Source organism: Gymnoscopelus microlampas (assembly GCF_963454915.1).
Source record: "Gymnoscopelus microlampas genome assembly, chromosome: 12".
In the NCBI taxonomy this organism is placed as follows: domain Eukaryota; kingdom Metazoa; phylum Chordata; class Actinopteri; order Myctophiformes; family Myctophidae; genus Gymnoscopelus; species Gymnoscopelus microlampas.
Window position 1 is genome coordinate 25,174,341 of NC_139949.1, and position 21,683 is coordinate 25,196,023.

Below are 21,683 nucleotides of genomic sequence, written 5' to 3' on the forward strand. Positions count from 1 at the left end.
CATGGGCATAGGCTATAGATCAAGCTCAAAAGCCAAAACGGTGACGAAGCAACAAAACGGCCAGGCGTGGCTACAACATACAACTGTATGGTAGGGGTAATGTGTAGAATATCCATCTACATGCTAAAATGGTACCACCCATATTGAGAACACAAGAGAGCGATCTCATAGGACAGGGCCCACTGACTCTCCCACTTCAAACTTAGGAGAAAAAATGTTAATGTTAATCGCCCTGCACCACCCTCACATTGAAATGTGAAGATTTGGCTTCAGTACCATTCTGACAAGGTGACATAGTAGCAAGATGCATCTTAACGGTCGAAAAGGTTCAGTAGTAGTAAGTCAACTCCTATACCAGTGTTTTCCAAACATAATGGGTTGTGAGACTTGTGACCTACTTTTGGGTCACGGACCCATTTTTTTCCCGGTTTGCTTGTATGTTTGTTTTTAAATCCAACAACATTTTTTTACATTTTTTTAAAAGATTTTCAGAAATAAAAAGACGACGTGTTGTTGTAGATTGGCTGTTGTCACTATTTTAGAAATAGGGCTTAAATGATTTATTCATAATGTGTTTTTGTATGTTTGGGTCCCGTGGAGACACAATCTCGAGCTGAAAAAGTATAGGAGCCCCTGCTCTATACTGGACCTTGAATCCCACACTGGCATCATGAATCTCCACTCCAGTTGGAATCTCAGGGATGGAGCTTTCAAATGGAATAATATCCGTAGCCTCACACATATTAAATTAACTCTATTTGAAAAAGTAAAGACCTCTGGAAGTGGATAGCGTTGATGACACAAGGAAGTAAAAGTCATTAATTTATTCCATTCACGGGCCAAGCTATAAATCTACAATTCTGGGCTGGGGGAAAGAAATCTTCCTAAAGGGAAGATTGCATGAGTGCAATTATCTTTGGAAACCCTGCCTTGATGGACCGGAGAGAAACTACTAGGATCATGGTTAGCCTTTCTTGATGCACGCTCTGCAATGGCTCACTCACAAAATGGAATCGTGACCTCACATTCACTTCCCACTATTTATTTTTAATATCATGTCATTATAGGCAGAGATCTCTTGTAGATGTTGTTCACTAATAGGGCTTTTAAGTGTTAAAGATATTACATCACTGATTTGTATGTGGATTATAATGCAAACAAATGAAAACAAGCTCAAATATTTAAGCACTTTTACAGCATCTTTTACGTCAGAGCAGAATAGATTTTAAAGAATGTGTCTTTTTGTCATTCAGAACTGTCCTCCACTTAGACCCTCATACAATTAACATTTTGACAGTTCTCTCTCTGTAATCATCAGCCATTTATTCCCTGCTGTACCACCCTAATCCTAGACAAGGCGCTTTGTTTCAGTCTGTATCACCAGAATTTATCAAGCTGTAGGCCTACATACAGCAGCAAATTGATACTGATAACGGCATCCTGGAATGAGTTATGGGGTCATGGTCAAAGTTGCCAGGGCCGGCAGTTTCTCATTCCATCTCCATAAAGGCTTACATTGTGTCCACTTTAGACTTGGTTGATGCCTGGGCTTGATTTGTCAAGCCCTAACAGTAGAGTTACTCTTCCTTTGATTCTTGCATTGACAGTTGGACATGAATGTTGTGGAATGTTTTTTATTTATTATTTATTTATTATTTTATATATTTTAAAAAAAATTAGCAGATCTACAATCTGAACATTTTAAAGCAGGGCTCATGTGATTAATTCATAATATATTTCTGTAAGTTTGGGGTCCCGGGGAGATACCAAATAGATTTTTGAGGTCTCGAGCTGAAAAAGTATGGGAACCCCTGCCATAAAGGCGTACATTGTGTACACTTTAGATTTGGTTGATGTCTGGGCTTGATTTGTCAAGCCCGAACAGTAGATACTTGACTGTAGTTGGACATGCCAGGCACACTTAACTGTGTGCCTGGCATGGAAGAGAGTAGCATGTGAATGTGAATAAGAAGCGAGTAAATAAGAAAAACAAAAAGAGGCTGAGTAGGACCATGGTTGTCAGAGCGATTGAAGATGAATGTCTGGAAACCGAGGGAGACAGAATAAAGAAACATACTGTCGAGAGCAGGCACAGCATCCACTGTCAAGCTTCTCCTGTCTTCAGCTGCTGCTCCAAAAGAAGGGTGACATTTTAAAACCACTTGCAGACGTTCCCGAAAGCTAATAAATCTGCTTTGCCCTTCTTCTGTCAAAGTTTCGAGGAATTGTAGAACATTTTGTTTTCTGATCTATATCTAGCTTTTTCTAGTCAAAGTTGAAAAATGGTATAGACACAAAGATAAATAAATACATTTACACTATAGGTCACACTCACAATGCAAAATGACCCCTAAAGGTTATATCTATACTGCTTTTTTTGATAATTCTTGAGTATATTAAACACATCTATAGCTGTGCAGTATGTAATTTACACACACACCTTGTTTGACCCCAGGAAGAATAGTCACTGCTGAGGCAGTGACTAATGGGGGGATCTGAAATAAACAATAAACCTCTTGCCACCAAAAAACACTGCTATCTCCATACCTTCTACTTCATTGAGTTGTAACTTGCTCTGAGGCAGATACGACTGCAATTCCATTAACCCCGTTCCTGGGCAGCTCAGCAATGATTGGTCAGCCCTTATCAACGTTAAAAGGGGATGAATTCTGAATAGTTTATACAACTATTACACTTTTTGTGTAGCTGAATGTAGCTGAAAGTGAGATATTTCCCAGTTTGAGCATTATGAACCTTTAACCACAACACCGTGCAAATTTGCAATGGAAGTCACCGTTGAAACATTAGGTTGTTTGTTACATTGACAGTCAGGTCACCGATTGCCATTTTTTAGCATAGGCTACTAGACACAATCGACTGATCAACAGAGAGGTCGTGCGAATGCTAGGTCACCAGTTTTGATGAGACACAGCTCTAGGTTTCATGGCTATATTTAAGCCAATTGTTATACTGTGGGCTGTACTGGTGCAACCGAAGACACAGCAACACATGTGCATCTTCAATTTTAACACAAACATTTGCTCAAACTGTGGTGAAGTGTAGGTTGATATAAAACCAGTCCTTTTAAATGTTAGTCTATGAGCACAAGTCACTCTTTTCCCCCAAAGGGGGAAATCATCATTATGTAAAAAAAAAAAGAAAAAGTAAATAATAGAGACATCTGAACTTAATCATAAGCCTGATTTACTTATTTCATTGCGCACCAGTGTCATACACCAAAATAGCTGATCTACAAGCTCTGCGACACTTTGTGAACTTGTCATCTGCTGTTTTTGTTGTGCGCCCTGTTGTAAACACTGGAATCTGAGCTCTCTATTATGGGAACCAATGTCACTAGCAACATCTTTTTTAATAATGTAAAAATATCAACTTTCAATAGCAAAAGCAACTTGACAGGGAGTCCAATATGTTGGACCTGAGGGGAGACTTCCTCTAATATCACAGTTAAGGTCAAGCTGGACAAGTCAAGCACTATTGGCAGTTGGATGTTGAAGAGAAGAGAACAGGGGCAAATTGTCTCAATAGAACTAGATGGGAGCTGTCATAATCCTGTTAACTGCTCTATTATGGCCTTACGCTTTGAACCCACAAAAACGTGTTCGCACGCACGCTTTATTGTGCGAGCAGGTTTGTGCGTGACTGTTCTGGCCACAGCAGGACGTCTGGTCATTTCAATGAGAATGTGCGTGGATTGGACACACTTTTTTTCCTCCCAGGGCGGAAATAAATTCTTCACGTGTGCGAGGGGAGCGTCCAGTGAGAATGTTTGCATTCATTAACATGGAGCGGATGCAAATCAGCATCCGTGCGCTGCTTGCACGCCTGGTGGGTTTCAAGCGTTTGTACAAATGTGCATGTGACACTGTCAATTAAGCAATGTCCAATCTTGCAAAAGTGGACTTGCACATTTCTTTTGGTATTTTAACCACTTGAACCCTGTATACATCATTGACAGGAGTCCCCTAGGGGTCATACTTGGTCCCCTCCTTTTATTTCTCTACGCTAAATATCTTTGTGTAGAGAGAATGTTCGCCCCAGAATAGGGACCTTAGGGTTCAAGAGGTTAAGTAAATAGATATTAATAATGATATTTGTGTTGCTATTGTTCCAACCACACCATTATCATTCTATTACAGTGACCTGATTCTTCTAACTGGCCATGATCTGTAATGCAACAAGTCACTCTGAAAATTGACACGGTAACACTTTACTGTATATTAATCCTCTGATGTCTGTCATTTTGTTTTGCAATTTTGGGTCATGGGTGCCTGGGTGGGATGGTCGACTTGGAGAAGGTAGAGAGGGAGAACATTTGCCAAAAGATCTACAAACTTACAACTTCTTGTAATGTGTGCTTGTAGATTGCCTATTTTCAGCAAAGAGATTTGGAGTAGAGGGGAAGTCCAGAGCCAACCCTTGTCAACTAAGTGTTGAAGTATAGAGGATTTAAGTGGTTAATAACATGTAGTAAAACATGTTTTTGGGCGCCCGGACCTCTAGTTGGTTTACAATTCGAAAAAAGATTCATGTTGGGGTTTAGTGTTAGGATTGGGCATTTAGAAATTAGGTTTAGGGAAGTCATGCACGATTTATACTTAGTTGCACGCTTCTGTCGCGCACCGAAAATTACCGATCTACAAGCTGGTAGGCCTATATTCATGTAAAAAAACACAAAACTGCTATAACCCCCTAAATTAAGTCTTTCTAACTCAAGCATGTGTTCCAATGCTGAAGTGAGGTCTTGCCCATAACTAATTCAAAAGTAGTTTGACACTTATTAACCATTGCCATCTCTTGACACTTCCACCACCCATGATAGCACACAAAAAGGCAAATGTAAAAATTTTCTGTTTATTTTTTACTTGTAGCAATTCTATGCAACATGTTTGTATTTCTATTTACATTAGAAAGGCTTGTGAGTACTTTATTGTGAAGGTGTGTACCAGTGCATTTTATTTTGAAATCACTTTTTTACTGAGAGTCATTTCCTGACTGTTAGCACCATCTGATGCAGCAGTGTACACAGGCATTTCTAAGCTGTGAGCCTGTAATATCTATCACACCCACTTGGAACCATTTTAGGCAATGTCGTAAGTTGTGTTGCTGATTTTCAGTTATGTTAACTTACTGTGACCACTTTGTGATTCTTTGTGATGTTTATTTGGAATTTAGGAAAGTAAATTATTGAATGTGTGTTGCTGTTTGCAGCGTGTAGTGTACAGGTGTATGTCATTTCGCTGATTGCTCTGAAGTGTGTCTACTCACTACCGATTGTAGTTTTCAATGCTGTCAATTAAGAACTCAGACACTGAACGTTTGCATTGTTTATTATTTTTACAGTTTTCACCATCATGTCATTGAAGAAGTGCAACAGTAAATGGTCAACTTGCTTCGACTCTGTCTTCATTGGCTGCGGTTTGGGGTGGTGTTATGTGACAGTTCCATACACTGCATGAGATCACTACAAGGCCTTAATTATTAAGTGATGGGTTATACCTTGAAGATAATGGAGGTTTATTGAGATGCACAGGTTCATCCCAATCAGTGGTAGAAGAACAAAGTCAGCACAAGTAGAAATATCTCCTTGATTAAAAGACCACTTCAGAGATTGTCAAATATATCTACTGTATTAAAAGATGTGTTCAAGTTTCCTCAAGGCTAAACACAAATTATATTATTATATACAAATTGTTGTATATATTGTATTATATATACAGTAGCCCTTTGGGTTGTAAGGGATTGTAAAGGATGGTTTGGATCACATATAGCCTGTAGATCAGCCATTTTTGGCTAATGTTCGCCCCAGAATATGGATCCTGGGTTCAAGTGGTTGAGTTGCCAGTCAGGTGCTGCTTTGGGGCAGCCATAGCTGAGCGGGTAGACAGGCCGTCTGGGAATCAGAAAGTCGCTGGTTCGACCCTCAGCTCTACCCGTGTCGAAGTGTCCCTGAGCAAGACACTTGACTTAACTTAACCCCTAACTAACAGATCTTCCTATGCACTTTTCAGAGCCATCTGATTACCAATCTGCTGGGTGAATGCAGAAAAGTAATTTCCTCTCCCCCTGGGGACTAATACATACTCCATTTGCTTTCAGTGTGCCAACTTAACATTGACAACAGCAACTCGGTTGTCTATATTTAAATACAAGCCATATTGCCAGTCAGATCACAATAAGAGATGATATTTTTTTCCATGCTTGCACTGAAAGCATAATAAGAACCTTCACTGTTGTGAAATTCAATAAGTCATCTGCCTACACATCCCTATCAATAAGGAAAAGGAAAGGAGACTTTTGAAATGACATTATCAACCATAAATGATGAATGGAGAACCTTAAGGACTCTTAATGGCTCCATCTCCCCCCAAAAAAGCAGAAAACTCAATACTGAGATTGAGAGCATGTGGGTCATTCAAGTCATTCAAGGATAAAAACTAAAAGTTTTATTCATCAGTGAATGACTCAAGCCACATTTACACATCCTGCACAGTAATTCATCCATGTGTAACTCACAGAGTGTACAAATGTCACCAGGTTACATTTGTACACACTCAGAGCTATAAATGAATATGAGGATAAATATTATCTATATATATTAATAGCCAGACCAGCACGCATGCGTGCACACACACACACACACACACACGCCGTCTTTACGCCCTGAGACAGCCACACTAATGCTGCTGATAATATTTAAGCACTTAAACCCTATATATTTTGTTTTGTCTGGATTATACTACTAGGCCCCCTCCTATTTTCGCTCTACACAAATACTTTTGGGGATGTTCCCGGCAGAATGAATGCTAGGGTTCATGAGGTTAACTGATGTGTTTGTGATGCATTATGACTTAACAAAGCAGGAATTAGGCAGGAATATATAATTTGTTGTGGAAAGGATGGGGGAAAGGATAGGGTTAGGATTACCAGGGGATTGTCAGGCTTTGATAATGTTGACGTTTTGAGCCGGTGTTCACCTCCCAAAGCCCTTTGTTTAGCCTATAGTCCATATTGCTAGACACCATCTGTTATGATGCGGTTGGCAGATTGCCTGAAGCATGGCATCATCAATACTGCTCGGTTGGGCGTTTGATCTTTACTTTGAATCACCAAGTCAAAGTCATGTCTGCTTTGGTGGGTTGACAGATTTGACAGACACTGTGTGCAACCATAGTTGGGACATTGTTTATCACAGTGGTAGAATAGTGCACAGCATACCTAAACTAAATGGTTCTGTGATATGGGATAGAACCAGCATTCTCAATCCCCACCAATGATGTCATCGGTAGGCAAGTTTCGGAACTGTCCACAGCCCACTTCTGAGACAATAAATTGTACCATCTTAAAAGGAGCATTAGTGAGGACCAGCTTTACAAAGACACGGTTGAAAATATGTGAATGCTCTTTTTTTTTTACATCTTGGAACGCATGAGCATAATATAACTTCATCATTGTCGACAATAGACATTTGTGTCCGGGTAGCTCAGCCTCAGTCGCCCCCTGACCTCAAGGTCATGGGTTTGAACCCGGGCACCGCCACCTCAGCGTATGAGTAGCACGGCTTGGATCCGGTGAGCTGATGGCAGGTGTTGCGCTCCACCACAGCAATCCATCTCCCAGAGGTCTAGACTAGCGCATTGTGAAATGGGGATAGACTCCTGTGCACTGGCTGATACAGACAATAAGCCTCTCCAACCTACCTACTTACTTACTTAGACATGAAGTTATTTTGGTGGGCTTTTCTCAGCCTTTATTTGACAGGTACAGTACAGTGGAAAGAGAAAAAAGAGAAATACAGTGAGAGAGAGAGAGAGAGTAAGGGCGTGCTGGGAATCGAACTGTCAGGCATTAGAGCCCATGTGGTATGGGCCCTAATCACTCGGATATCTGTCCGCCCCTCGAGAATGTACAAATGTAACCTAATGGACTCACATTTGCACTTCCATTTGCACACTCTCAGAGTTAAAATAGCACTGTGTACTGTGTGGCCTGGCTTGAACCACAAACCAATTACTCATAAGCACTGTGTGACATTTAAAGTTGTGTAACCATTGACCAATTCAGTGTTTAAACTTAGAAGGTCTATCAGTAATATCACTCTAAAGACACTCACAGCTGGCTGAATCCTGAATTAATAATGTACTCTCTTTTTTCACTCTACACCAAATCTCTTTGCAGATAATAATCTACAAGCTTGTAGATCGGCTATTTTTGCTAAATGTTCCCCCCAGAACATGGATGCTGGGGTTCAAGTGGAAAAAGAGTGTATCAAGTACAGTTGCAACTCAGGACCATTTGACTAGCGGGTTTAAATGGTTAATATGACTTTCTCTTTTGTCCTCTCTCCTATGTCTTCTTCATTCCCACCCTCCCTCTTTCCTTCCCATGTCCCTTGCACTGGTCTTATCGATTAAATCCACCCGTCCGTCTTGCCTCCCTCCCTTCCTTCCTTCTTCTTTCTTTCTTCCCCCCATCTTTTCATCCATGCCTCCCTGGGCCAGGTCGGGCCAGTCTGCACGGCAAGTCGTCCCTGCGGATAGAGAAGGTGCGTGCAGACGACCAGGGCTGGTACGAGTGCAAGGTGCTCATGTTGGAACAGCAGTTCAACACCTTCTTCAATGGCAGCTGGGTGCACCTCACCGTCAATGGTAAGTCCATGTATAGGCCCTACTGCACAGTGGTGGAAAAAGTACTCAAACTTTTTTGCTTAGTAAAAATATCAATACTGCAATGAAGAAATACTTTTACTTAAGTAAAAGTACGGTAATAAAAAATGACTTGAGTAAAAGTACAAAAGTATTGGCATCAAAATATACTTAAAGTACCAAAAGTAAAAGTACTCATTATGCAGAATGTCCCATTTCACGACTTTCCACCACTGCTACTGTATGTACATGTATATGTACAGTACTGTGTGTACAATGTACATGCACAATTACACATGCATGTCGGTTGCTGTCGTACTGGACAAACTGGTCTGGGGTTTGTTGAATTGTCCTGCCGTTTTGTAGTGCTGATTTAACTTTGAGAGTGTACAAATCAGAATAAGAATCGACTTTATTGTCACATCACAGATTTACAGGTGTAAAGAAGTGGGTGAGATTCGTCTTTGTGCAAGCCCCATCATTCTTGTTATTTTCAGAAAGAGAAAAGAAAAGAACAGGTGAGGGGGGGGACAGGGAGAGCAAGGATAAAAATAAAAATCAAACACAATATATCTAGTATCTACATATACACATACAGTAGCATATCGTCTCCATCGGGTGGAAACCTCAGATGTCCAAAACTGTTACTTATCAGGATTCAAATTTAAAAGATCTACAAGCTCTAAACGCGTCGCTTCGTGCCACGTTTCGAGCTTGCGGATCTGCTTGATACTTTTGTGCGACGCTGTAGTACTGTATGATCAAGTAGGGCATCAATTTGCAAAAAAAGTTAAAATACGGACGTAAGAGGTTTCTGCCCGACAGCAACGATATCCAGCTGGTACGGTATGCACATGAGATTAAACATAAGGTGCATGAACATAGCAGAAGGTACAGTATGTACAGTACATGATATTAGACACTAAGGTACAGAAATAGTGCAAAAAGAGTACGATGCAAAAAGAGTACAAATGTACCCGTAGGGGTAAGTTTGCTTACATTTGCACAATGTGAGTTACAAATGGATAAATTAACACTGAGGATTTTAGTGTTTGCTGAGTAATGGTGATGTATCCTAAAAAGAAAACGGTATTTTGCAAAAGCAGTGCACACTCACACACACGCACGCAAGCACGCACGTACGCAAATTACCACTCGCTTACTTTCACACAGGCACAAACAATGACAGGACCTGTAACTCTCCCAGAAGCAAGATATATGCACTGAGCCCAGTGCATTATACTCTCACTCACTCAGGACTAGCTCAAGCATTCACCCAGTCAGTTAATCAGACAAACACACACACACAAAAATGCATACATTGACACTGGTTGCCATGGTAACAGACACACCAGACAGTGTCACACGCCCCTGTGGTCACAGCACATTAGCTCAGTTTCATCTGTGCCGTTTGACTTCCTCTCTCGTCCCCCCCCCTCTCTCTCTCTCTCTTTCTCTCTCTGTCTGTCTGTCTGTCTGTCTGTGTGTGTGTCTCTCTCTCTCTGTCTCTCTCTCTGTCTCTCTCTCTCTCTCTCTCTCTCTCTCTCTGTCTCTCTCTCTCCCCCTCTCTTCTGTCTGGAGACATGCCAAGTGTTTAAAGCCCCAGGCCCCGTCCTTTTCTCAGTCTCCACTTCTCCCTCACTCAGTCACTCACTCTTGCTGTTCACAATCTGTTTCTGTCTGTCAACACGCACGCACGCACGCACGCACACACTCTTTCTCTCTTTCTCTCTCTCTCTCTCTCTCTCTCTCTGCTGTCCCACAGCTGTCTGGTTAACACCTCTCACCTCTTTATCAGGATTAAAACACTGATAACACAAGCTGGTATAGCACAGGAATACCAAGTTAATTCTCCCTGCCCGTCAGGTGCTGCTGTCCAGGACACAGTAGTTGACACCAAATAATACCTAAATGTTTTGTTTAATTTAGACAAAGAAGTGATTAAACAAGAGAAGATGCTATTTGTTATCCACTGTGCTGTATATTTGTATATAGACACTTCAGTCATGAAAAAAAGAATATGTCATGCAGTCAAAAATGGAGGTCAGTCACAAACAGGTTTAAAAGCAGTAAAGCAGGGAAATGACTGACAAAAGATGCTAAATGAAACTGATGATTCCGTGGCAGCGGCCAAAGTAACCTTCATTCAAACCTGGCATTTATTCTACAGAAAGCGCTGATTCACATTGCAGAATGCAGTGCTGGAAGGCTGTAGATAACATGCACACTGCCATAAATCAACGGATACTGATTTGTTCTGATGGTCATTTGTCAACCTAAGATATCCTCAGACGTGTAGCTGTGCCAGCTGGGCACACCAGACATTAGCGTAAATACAAACTACAGTATATGCTAGCTTTTTAGCCTACCAGACAAACGCCTGCAGCTGATTGTCATTGCTATTGTATGGTTGTGCTGTGGTGTGTGCCCATATAACATTATAGCATAGCAACCTTTTTTTGGATGAAATCATGCAGGGTTTTGAAAAGTAGTGATGTGATGACGACATCAGTGCCTTTCGGAAAGGTTAAGAGATTTTCAACTAGAAGCGATTGGAGCGGCCGCATAGAAATGATGGCGCACTCTAATAAAAGAAACTGGCTGCAACAACGTTTTTCTATACGGTAACTGTACATGCGTGCATATGCTCTCTCCATATTGGGAATGATAACAGGCCCAAAAACGTAAAACAAAAAAAAAACAAAAAACACTACAGTATATGGACACTCCATTGTTTCCAACACCATTGGCATTACTTCGAGGAGATCTCATGCCTTGCAGCAGGAGCTCTCCAGGTTCGGGGCCTTGGCACATACTGAGGTCGAATATAGCTTGACCAGCACTTATTTATACGGCTCCATTTGCAGTCCATCTCTCCTTATCATGTTCATACGTTGGCAGTTATCAGCGATTAGTCGTAGTACTTAGCCATTAGCGTCGTTGGCAAGTGATGCATAGATGGTGGGTGAGTGCCTTGCCACACTGATGATACTTCTGATCCAACAACTGGCACTCCTGCTTCGTTCCTGTGAACTTTTGTCGCCCTCTGTCCTCTTCCCAATGAAGTGTGAGTGTGTTAGAAGGAGGGACAGGAGGTTAGGGTGGTGAGAATGATGTCATAATGTATCACCCTACTCCCCCGCTTCACCTTTCCATGAAGGGATTATTGATTATGTAATGATGGTTCAACACAAAATTATAACTGAACTAGAAAAATGTGCTCCTCTGAGAAGGTGCACTTTTTTTTTTGGCCAGGCCAGGTAGTAGAAGTCAATTTTGGCCAATCAGGATGAAATATGAAAATAATGTGTACCGATTTGCGTGATGTTTGGACCAAATCTGTAGGAGTAATTAATATCTAAAAATGTGTTCTGCAAAAATCGTCTTCCTGGTGTCGCTAAAAAGGCTGATGTAAAAAATGCAGGGCAGATGTTTTTCCTTGGCCTCTAGGGAGTGTGCGTGCAAAGTTTCACGTCATACCGCCGATCCAACCAATACTGTATGTCTGAGTCCTAGGGGCTTTGTGAGAGTACCCGTTGTACCCGTCTGTCTGTGTCCCTTTTGTGCCCATAATAGTATACTATTTTAGTTGTTATTGGAAAACATTATAATAGTCGCTGTCTGTCTTCCACAGAGCGCCTAGACAGATGCATAGAGAGAAGAGAGAGACAGAGAGGATCGAGGGTAAAGATAGAGAGAGGGAGAAACACAAGCCCACATCTGATTAGCACCAGCATGCATTTACAAAAGTGACAACATACCCTGTGAATGAATAGTTTACAATTAATGTTGCGTCCAGTTTTCCAAGTTTCCCTTCTTGATCATCTGACAATGTATTCACCGTATATATCCAACTGACACTACATCATAGCATTATGTTTGGCTATTTACAGTTTGCCCAACAGAGAGAGAGAAAGAGGGGCGTAGTTTGACGTTACTGTGTCAGACAGTGTAAGTTATTATTGGGGCATGCCTCCTGCCGGAGATTTGAGCTCCACTGGAGCACCTTTCTTGTTGAGGAAAGTAAAGTAAGGATGGAGTGCTTTTAGCACTTGAACGAACAATAAACGGAATCTTCCAGCATATTATAGCACCAAGTCCTGGTACTTATTTTTGAAAAAGTGAAATAGCTGTATTCCTGTTACCCTTTGAATTTGAAAGAAGATCTCTAGCGCCACGGAAATCGATTCGTCACCCATGTCGGTGTAACATGGGGGACGATGAGATGTACGTTTCGCAGTAAGTAATACTGTAGGCAGACAAAAAAAGAAAAAGTAACTGGACTAGTTTTTCTCATATTAGCAGAAACCACTTTGTTTGCATATTATTGCCAGGTACTGAACCTATACTGTACAGTATTCAACCGAAGGGTCTACCAAAGTTCAACATCACTTTAACCGTCAAGAATAAAAGAAAGATTTGACAAGTTAGTTGAGAATGTTCAACTGTAAGCTACTGTGCTATACTCGATTTGTGGTACAGTTGGCTGGCTTCCTGGGACAATACTACCCAATTTTATTCTTTCCTCCCAGCTAAGGTGATTTAGAGTTCCACTGCAGCTTTCCTCTCTCTCTCGTGGTGCAGACCTTTACCGATGTGAGGTGAGGTGAACAAACTGAGCAAGGTTCAGATCTTGCAGGGTTAGTGTTCCCTGCTCCCCTTAAAATAGCTTATAGCTTCAAACCCAACACCCCCCAACCCCCACCCCACCCCTCCGCCCCCGCCTCCTGCTTGTCATGCTTTCTGCAGCACTGCTCCGCAGTGCTCGACTGTGTGAGCTGCACAACACTTTTCACACCCCCTGTACGTCTACAGTACTGTACCTCGTTCTGTCAGTGATCTTTAATATCTCCTTGAAAGGTATTTCCCTTCTTTACTTCTCCACCCCCTTTCATTCCTCTTATCTCTGTCTCTGTCTCTTTCTCTTTCTCTTTCTCTTTCTCTGCCTCTTTCTCTGTCTCTTTCTCTTTCTCTTTCTCACTCTCACTCTCTTTCTCACTCTCACTCTCTCTCTCTCTTCTCTCTCTCTCTCTCTCTCTCTCTATCTCTCTCTCTCTCTCTCTCTCTCTCTCTCTCTCTCTCTCTCTCTCTCTCTCTCTCTATCTATCTCTCTCTCTCTATCTCTCTATCTCTCTCTCTCTCTCTTAGCACAGATTGGGCGAGAGGGGACAGGAATGTCACTGTGCCCCACGCTCCACGCCACGGTCTGAGACCAGATTTACACATGACCACTGGCCATACTTATGCCCGATAGGATTAAAGAGCAGAGCCCAGACTGGGCTGGGCTGGGCCAAAACATCCACTCCAAAATACTGCATTATGCTATGAGGAACATTATAATCATCCTGAAATCTTATAAGCAGAATTGTATACTATAAACTTTAGTATACTGTGTGTGTGTGTGTGTGTGTGTGTGTGTGTGTGTGTGTGTGTGTGTGTGTGTGTGTGTGTGTGTGTGTGTGTGCGTGTGCGCGTGTGTGTGTGTTTGTGTGTGACTGTGACTGTGAGGTGCTGGAACTAAAGAATTCTAGTAAACCGAGGAAAACCCTTGCACACGCTCAGATCTGTGCAAAAGTCAATATTTGACTTTGCAAACACCACGGACAGACAGACGCATAATATCATAACTTGAAATGTGATGGTGCTTAAGCAGATTGCTGAGTATATAGAATAGTCATGGACAGTAGAAAGGGTTATGTCTTTTAAGGAATTCTGCCAATTCTTACAGCAGTGTTTCCCAAAATTGTGTGCCGAGTCACACTGGTGTGCCGTGAGACAAGTCCAGGTGTGCCCTGGGACACATTACTATTGCAATATACTGTAGTATATATAACTGTGCCACTACAGTGGGAAATTATATATAGTACACCAAAAAGATATTTTAACCACTTTCAACTTCGCGTCCCTATTTTAGGGCTGTAGGTGAAAATGTTAATTAATGTTATTATTATTATTATTCACAACAAGTATACCAGCTATAATTGATGCTATGTAAGGGTCTCTCAATATAAAATCCATGTGTCACATAGTCACTAACCCTCCCCCCCTTTAAAAAAAAGGGCAAATCATGTGCAAATATTTTAAATACACAGGGGATTACAAACTAAATGCCTACTCTACATTCAAACATCATTCTGTGAAACCTTAAATGGTCACAGTAAAAATTAAGATTTATTTCTTTGAATTATTAGATTTGATCTCTGTGTTATAATAGGTCTGGTCGAATCAAATCAAATCATTTTCTGTTATAGGGGCAATTAGAATGCTTAGTATGCATGAGGCTAGAAGTGAATGCAGCCATGCAGATGCTGAGAGATAGTGAAATATTTTCCCCATGAACAGCTCGCTTTTATCCTCTATCGCGTTTGATCCTCGGCATCTCAGAAGCTTCCTTGTCTTCAGCGGTACTTGTACGCCATGCAAGAAATAACGATCCGTTTCAGTTCTACTGAGGGGCTCCGCTATAGCAGTTTGCAGTGTATGCTCAACACAGGTGGACTTTATGCAAGCAACATACTCTGATCTAAAAAGAATAAAGTCACAAAATTAGTCAAATAAAATAAAAAGTTTAAAAGGGTATTATTCCATCCATTCCATGAATTTCTCTGTTAATGAAGTGCATTAAGGAACAGCTTTGGTTTAGTTTCAACCAGTGTTTTACCATTGCATTAAATGTTTTGAGATCAGTTTGTATTTTAAGTTGGTAGGGCATTCCACAAGTGTATCCACAAAGATGGTTTTGCGCTTTGCTGCCCTGCAGTTGCCATTCGCTGATCCCCTTGTGGTGACTGAAGCACGTTTCTGTATTGCCCCCAGACTACTTTTTGAGAATTAAGCAGGCCATTTCATTTGTTATTTTTTATCCATTATTTTCAGTGCTTGTTTATAAAGAGATGTACCTGGTTTTATAGCTGATTGTGAGGCCTGGCTCCAAATGTGGAAATATCATGGCATGCACAAACAGTTGAGTGGCCTCAAGAGGCATAATACTATACTGTCTGGTCATTCTGAAACAGTTCAGGTTTGTTTTTAAGGTCTTGCTTAACTTTTTATTATGCTTATAAAATTTGAGTTGAGAGTCAAGAATGACACCCAAAATATTTGGGTCATGATTTCCTCAATATGAATGTAAATATTAACTGTGCTAATGAGAATAATCCCATTCTTCTAACTATATAGGTCTGTCCATGGACTGTACACAGACACGTCTATGACCAGTGGCCTAGCTGTTATTGTCAAATATTTCATGAGTTTACAAGATGGACAGCTAATAAATAAATAATGTGTTACTAAGGCGCTGCACAGCATCAAAGAAAGACATATGAGAACAACTGTAAGCTAGTAAGGAGAACAGTCAGTTCATGAATTCAACAAGCTTATTATTGTGACAGTATATTGTTGCTGTCCTGTGGAAACCTTGTATGTCCAAAACCGTTACTTTTCAGGAAATGAAAAAAAAAAACCTGTGTTCCATTGGATCCAATGTAGTTATTATTCACAAGCTTTTCATTGTTTCAATATTTATAAAAACCCACAGACCCCCTTTCACTTTCACTTTAAAACAAATCCAAAATAGCTGATCAACAAGCTCACAACCTGTCGCATCGCGACAGGTTGTGAGCTTGTAGGTTAGCTATTTTTGTGTGTGGTTTGACAAAGTAGGCCATTCATTTACGGGGGGAGGGGGACACAAACACATAAAAAGTTGAATTTTGTAGATACGAGGTTTCAGCCCGACAGATGATATAAATATTTTATTATACTACCTCCTGAAGTATTTACAAAAGTGAAAAGGAAAGGAAAGGCCCCATAAAAAAAGCCCCCCCTCTGTCATAGCTTCAGCAGCAATAGCAATGCTTGAGACAGACATACAAACTTGTCGAACATACTGTCCTATTCACAGTCTTATCTGGGTTGTTCGCTGATAATATCAAATACATATTATGTATCCATCAGAGGCCTCCCCTCAAAGCATCACATTATGTCTAACCCATTAAAATTTTTAAATTTGAAAAATCTTGGAAGGGTGAAAACTACTGAATTAGAAGGCATTTGTAGAATCGGCCTCAGGTCTTAATGGCCTAATGTATACCCGGTCATACGACTGTATCCCGCAAAGGAAATAGCAGATGTACAAGCTCGTAGCTTATAGATGGGCTATTTTTGGTGCAGGACACTGTTGTATAAATCATGCTTTATTTTCGTTAATTTTCACTAAACAGCTTTCTTATCTCCTATTCTTCAACCTCAAGTTGCCATTTTACCTGTTTTGACTGCTTTAAAACAGTTATTATTTTTGTTAGTCAAGCTCAACAGCCTGTCGTGGGTGAGAGAGCAACAGCCCACCCACATAATTAATTTTGAGATTGGATCAGACAATAATCTGTCTACCTCATGTGTTTACAGCGCATATGTGTACTGTAGTAACCAGTAAGTACCCAGGCAAGTAGAACTAATTTGAACCACAGCATCCCATGCTTGACTGGGACAACGTACCCATGGCAACCGTATCATAACGCGGTGATGGGGATGTCAAGGAGATGGAACAAATCTGGAACAGATGATTAAAACTCAGTGGAAAAGAAAATCGAAGCGTTGACAGTTAGCGTGAACGTATGGCGTGCGGTGAATGTGTAATGTCAGTGAGCAGTACGTGCTGCATAATGATGCTTGTGTAATGTTTGGGCACAATATGTGTGTCAACAGCTTTGCAATTCTAAGCACCCGAAAGACATCTTGTAAAGAGTTCGATTTGCATCATTGCACATGGTGATTGAGGACACCCTCGACTCCGCAGCAAGAGAGTAGATTGAAGTCTGACCCTTTGCCGATCTACATGCTCACCACGCGTCGCACTACAGTAGCTTGTAGATTTTCTATATTTGGTGTGAGCAAGACAGTGCACAACTAAGATTAAATCATGATTTCATGGGTCCATTCTTACACTCTCAGAGTTGAATTAACCACTCTAGAACAGTGGTTGTCAAAGTGGGGTCCAGGGACCCTCAGGGGTCCTTGGGGTTCCAAATGGACCCTGATGGGGCTGTAACTTTGAGACTTATGGGGGTCTTTGGAAAAAAAAAGTTTGAGAACCAATGCTCTAGAATACTAAAATAAATTGACAAAGAGCTCTCAGATGCTCCGTTAGAGTCACACTTGGCTGGATCTGGCTCTGGTTGCCTGATGTGTGTGACAGTCATTTACTAAAGATGGCAAGTTATGTCTGGTAGCAGGAGGCGAACACGCACCAAAAATATCTGAGGGTCCGGGAGCGCAAAGTGAGAGAATACACTGTTTTCACGGCAGCCATATTGACATGAAATAGTAGGGTAAACACAGGCGTTACCAATGATATGAAAGGACCACTTTTTCAGCCTTTGTTCATGTAATTGGTCCTCGCTAATGCACATTAAGATGGAACCATTTCTGTCTGTGAAGACAGTTCCGAAACCCATGCCTATGAGTGACTTTTTTGAAGTGCTTGAAGTGAGTACACACAGTTTCACCAGGAACTGCACATTTCTAGTTTTTATTTTTTTATTAGTGCAAGAACAATGGCTTCTATTTCATCATGCTAACTTTCCAGGTAGAGAAAAGCTGTAGGCGCCTATCGTAGTGGAAGGGGAGCGCAGGGGAACAACGCTCTCCCACTTCTAAAATTAGGATTTTAGAAGGATCCCAGCATCCATATTCTGGGGTGAATGTTATCCCGAAATAGCCGATCTACAAGCTCACGCCACGCTGCGACGCGGCAGTCAGTGCTTTAAATTTAAAAAAGCCCAGCTCACATGAAAGATTTGCGACATGATGAAACCATTGCAATATGTTGCAGAGAAACACTGTGTGTGTACACGGTTAACTGTTTAAACGTCCCATCCCTGTTTCACAGTGCATGGTTTTCACTGTAAAAAGGGAGCTCTTAGCATCAGCATCAAGACAGTTTCAGTAGAAATCGGACTTCCTATACTTTACTTTATGTGTTTATTTAGTCGGGACATTGCACATTAATGAACACCAAACAGGACTATGAATTACACATACCGGTACATAAGATTTACCATAGAGCTAATTTCCATCCGTAGTCTCCAAAACATTTATACTAGGCGGGCTTCAAAATAAGAGTCACAGTGATAATACGATGTGAAACTTGTATTATGATTTGTCACTGCAGGTTTTAGTTTGAATAGGGATGCACGATTAAAATAGCAAAAGTATCATGCACCCCATTTTTGCTATTCGTCGTACAATAAAATACATTGGGGTAGTTGATTATCAAAATTCTGTTTAGAGAATACACTTTTTGTGAAAATACAGTCATTTTACAATTATGATTTTTTTGAGAGAAAGAAAATACATGTTTAAATATTTATATCAATAGATTCTGAGAAAGCTAAAACTGGAATATGGCCAAATTAAACGGGCACGTTGCCCACAGCACAAATGGCAGCAGAGCAGAGCCTGTTTCCCTGATAGACAGAGCAGCATTTTATTAGCTACCGTGTCACACCTCACAGCCTTTCCCACTGATAGAATTTAGATTAATATCTAAGTTGAACCATGTACAGTAGTGTACTTCAAGCTCCCTTCCTTCACTCAGATAAAGTACCGTAGCGAGGTTGTCTTCATTACAACCTCTACCTCTCTCTCCAGGAGGAAATAAACGTACTGTATTCAGTCCTTTGATCATCTCATCTCATCTCTTTGGCGTGAAGAAACCCATGGGGTTCAGAATAAGCACTGGTCTGTACAAATGCAACCAAAATGACAAAATTAACACTGAGGACTTTACAGCGTGTCTACAGTATGTTTGTGGGTGGGGATGGAGGGGATTGGTTGGATCACAGGGTTTGAGTTGGTTTGTTTATGGGTCTCGGGTGATCAGTGCTGGAGAAATGTTTTTTGATAAGTAAACCTAATCAGTTCTGGAACTGATGGGCTCAATGGGTACTGACTTGCCCATGTGCACTATAGAGTTCATTTAACTCTGAGAGTGTATTATGTAAGTAAAGGTTTTGGTTTACATTTGTATACACTCTGAGTGGGCCAGACACTCACAACATAAAATAGTTTTTAGAGAAGTTGTCAAAAAAAAAAACATTTGTGGTATGGTATTGTGAAAAGCATACCATTGAAAGATTATATAAAAAAAATATATACAGTATATTTTGAGTTGCCAATTATCTTTTACCCCCTTTTTCTCCCGAATTTAGTCGTTAAAATTAATTCCTCCCCACACACATTTCTGTGTTGTCGCTGCTGCTGCATATTGACTCACCTACCACCTGAGGAGCCCCCACCAGGAGGAACGTAGGGCGTCCTGCTCCTCCCGCTCCAACACTCCCTGATGACAGCTGCCACCCCAGCCTGTAGGAATACATGCAACGACCAATATCAGTATATTATCTGTGCAAAATATAAACCACGCTTGTCGGAATATGAGTATGTTTTCCAAGAGTATCTTTTGGATTATCTTGTGGGACTCATGCACATGCATATTGTATGTGAGCTAAACTCTGAATCGAGCCCTATGTGTTGAACAGTGTATAGTGCCTGTGATTCTGTCTGATGTTAAATCCATTTTTCTTGAGGCAGCTTTGTGGCTCAGTGGGCTAAACACACATACCGTGTGTGCCTGGGATTAAATCAGGCTCATTTCATCGCTTCTCTCTCTCTCGTCACTCTGTATCACTATCTATATTTATTAACAAGCAAAGGCACAAATGCCATAAAAAACGGATGCTGAAAAGTCAGATTTAATAACATCAAGCCACTTGTTGAACATGATCAGCGTTACCTGGTACACAGTAAAATCCTCAGTGTTAATTTGTCCATTTGAAACTCTCAGAGTGTACAAATAAAACCAAATGGACGGGTCCATTTGGTTACATTTGTACACTCTCAGAGTTTAATTAACACAAGGATTTTACTATGAAATGTAATATCCCTTAGCTGGGGGAAGATTGATACCTGATCATTCATAAAGGTTTTAATAACATGGGTGACATTTCATTTCTATTTATTTATTTAATTTCATGATTCCTCATGATTGCTGTCTTGGATTTGTCCCCATTTTCTCTTTTGCTTCCTAAACTGTGTAAATCTATTGGTCATAGAGACCGGCTCTTCCTCACAAATGACCAGTCAAGCATGAGAGTCACTGCAAGGTGAGAGGGCTCACTCACATGCATTATTGAGCGGTATCTTGGTAACCTGTTTGAATTGGCTAGTCGTCTGCTATTATGTACACTTGGCTGGACACTCAGGTGAAATGAACCCTTGCCACTGTGCAGCACAGCCGGCTGCCATTCGAGGGTTTGATGTCTTTTTCTATCAAGGGCGGCAGTAGTGGAGGCGGTAGAGTAACCGCCTGGGAATGAGAAGGTCCCCGGTTCGAACATCCGCTCCTTCAGGCCTGGTTAAGTGCCCCTGAGCAAGACACTTAACCTCCAACTGCTCCCCTGTGTGCTCACTTTGAGCAAGCCGCTACCGGGTCAATGTACTGTAGAGAAGTAATTCCCTCCTCTGGGATCACTACAAATCCTCCTTCTAGAGGTGAGGGCACTTTGGATTTGTCTGTTGAACGTCGTCTGGGAAGTGGACCGTATTGACAGAAACCTAGCAGCCTTTCAACCAACCACAAGATTTCCTTTATACTGTATAGCCAAAACTCTCTTCTGGCAGTTTACTGTGTGTCTGGAAAGTACAAATTGAATGAGCAACAAATCTGTTCTGTGTTGTGTGTTCGCCCATCAGCCAGATTAGTTACAGGTGTACCTTCTGTTTGGATCTCTACCATAGAGCAGATGGAATACGCAGAGAGCCAACTCAGCTGGATTAATGTAACACAGTGGGTTCTCAAAGTGGGGTCTGGATCTTTTGACAATTTGGGATTTCTTTCTTGCTGTGACTGTGTGTTGATACAGTCATGTGTGTACAAAGACTACAGGAGCCCCTGTGGGGCACCAGTAGCATCGAGGGTCATCAGGTCAGATGTTATATTTCCCATTCGCACCACCAGAC

The 21,683-nt window shown here is 41.2% G+C and overlaps 1 protein-coding gene across 1 annotated transcript in view; it reads left to right on the plus strand.

The window, feature by feature from the left end:
- The window catches only part of igsf9bb (immunoglobulin superfamily, member 9Bb), a gene marked incomplete at both ends in the record, with an annotated part of 133,310 nt that overhangs the window by 40,068 nt on the left and 71,559 nt on the right, over window positions 1-21,683 (plus strand). Inside the window, one exon of the mRNA XM_084073498.1 lies at window positions 8,520-8,666. Coding sequence (XP_083929624.1) covers window positions 8,520-8,666 — 147 coding nt within the window. The remainder of the gene's footprint in view (window positions 1-8,519; window positions 8,667-21,683) is intronic.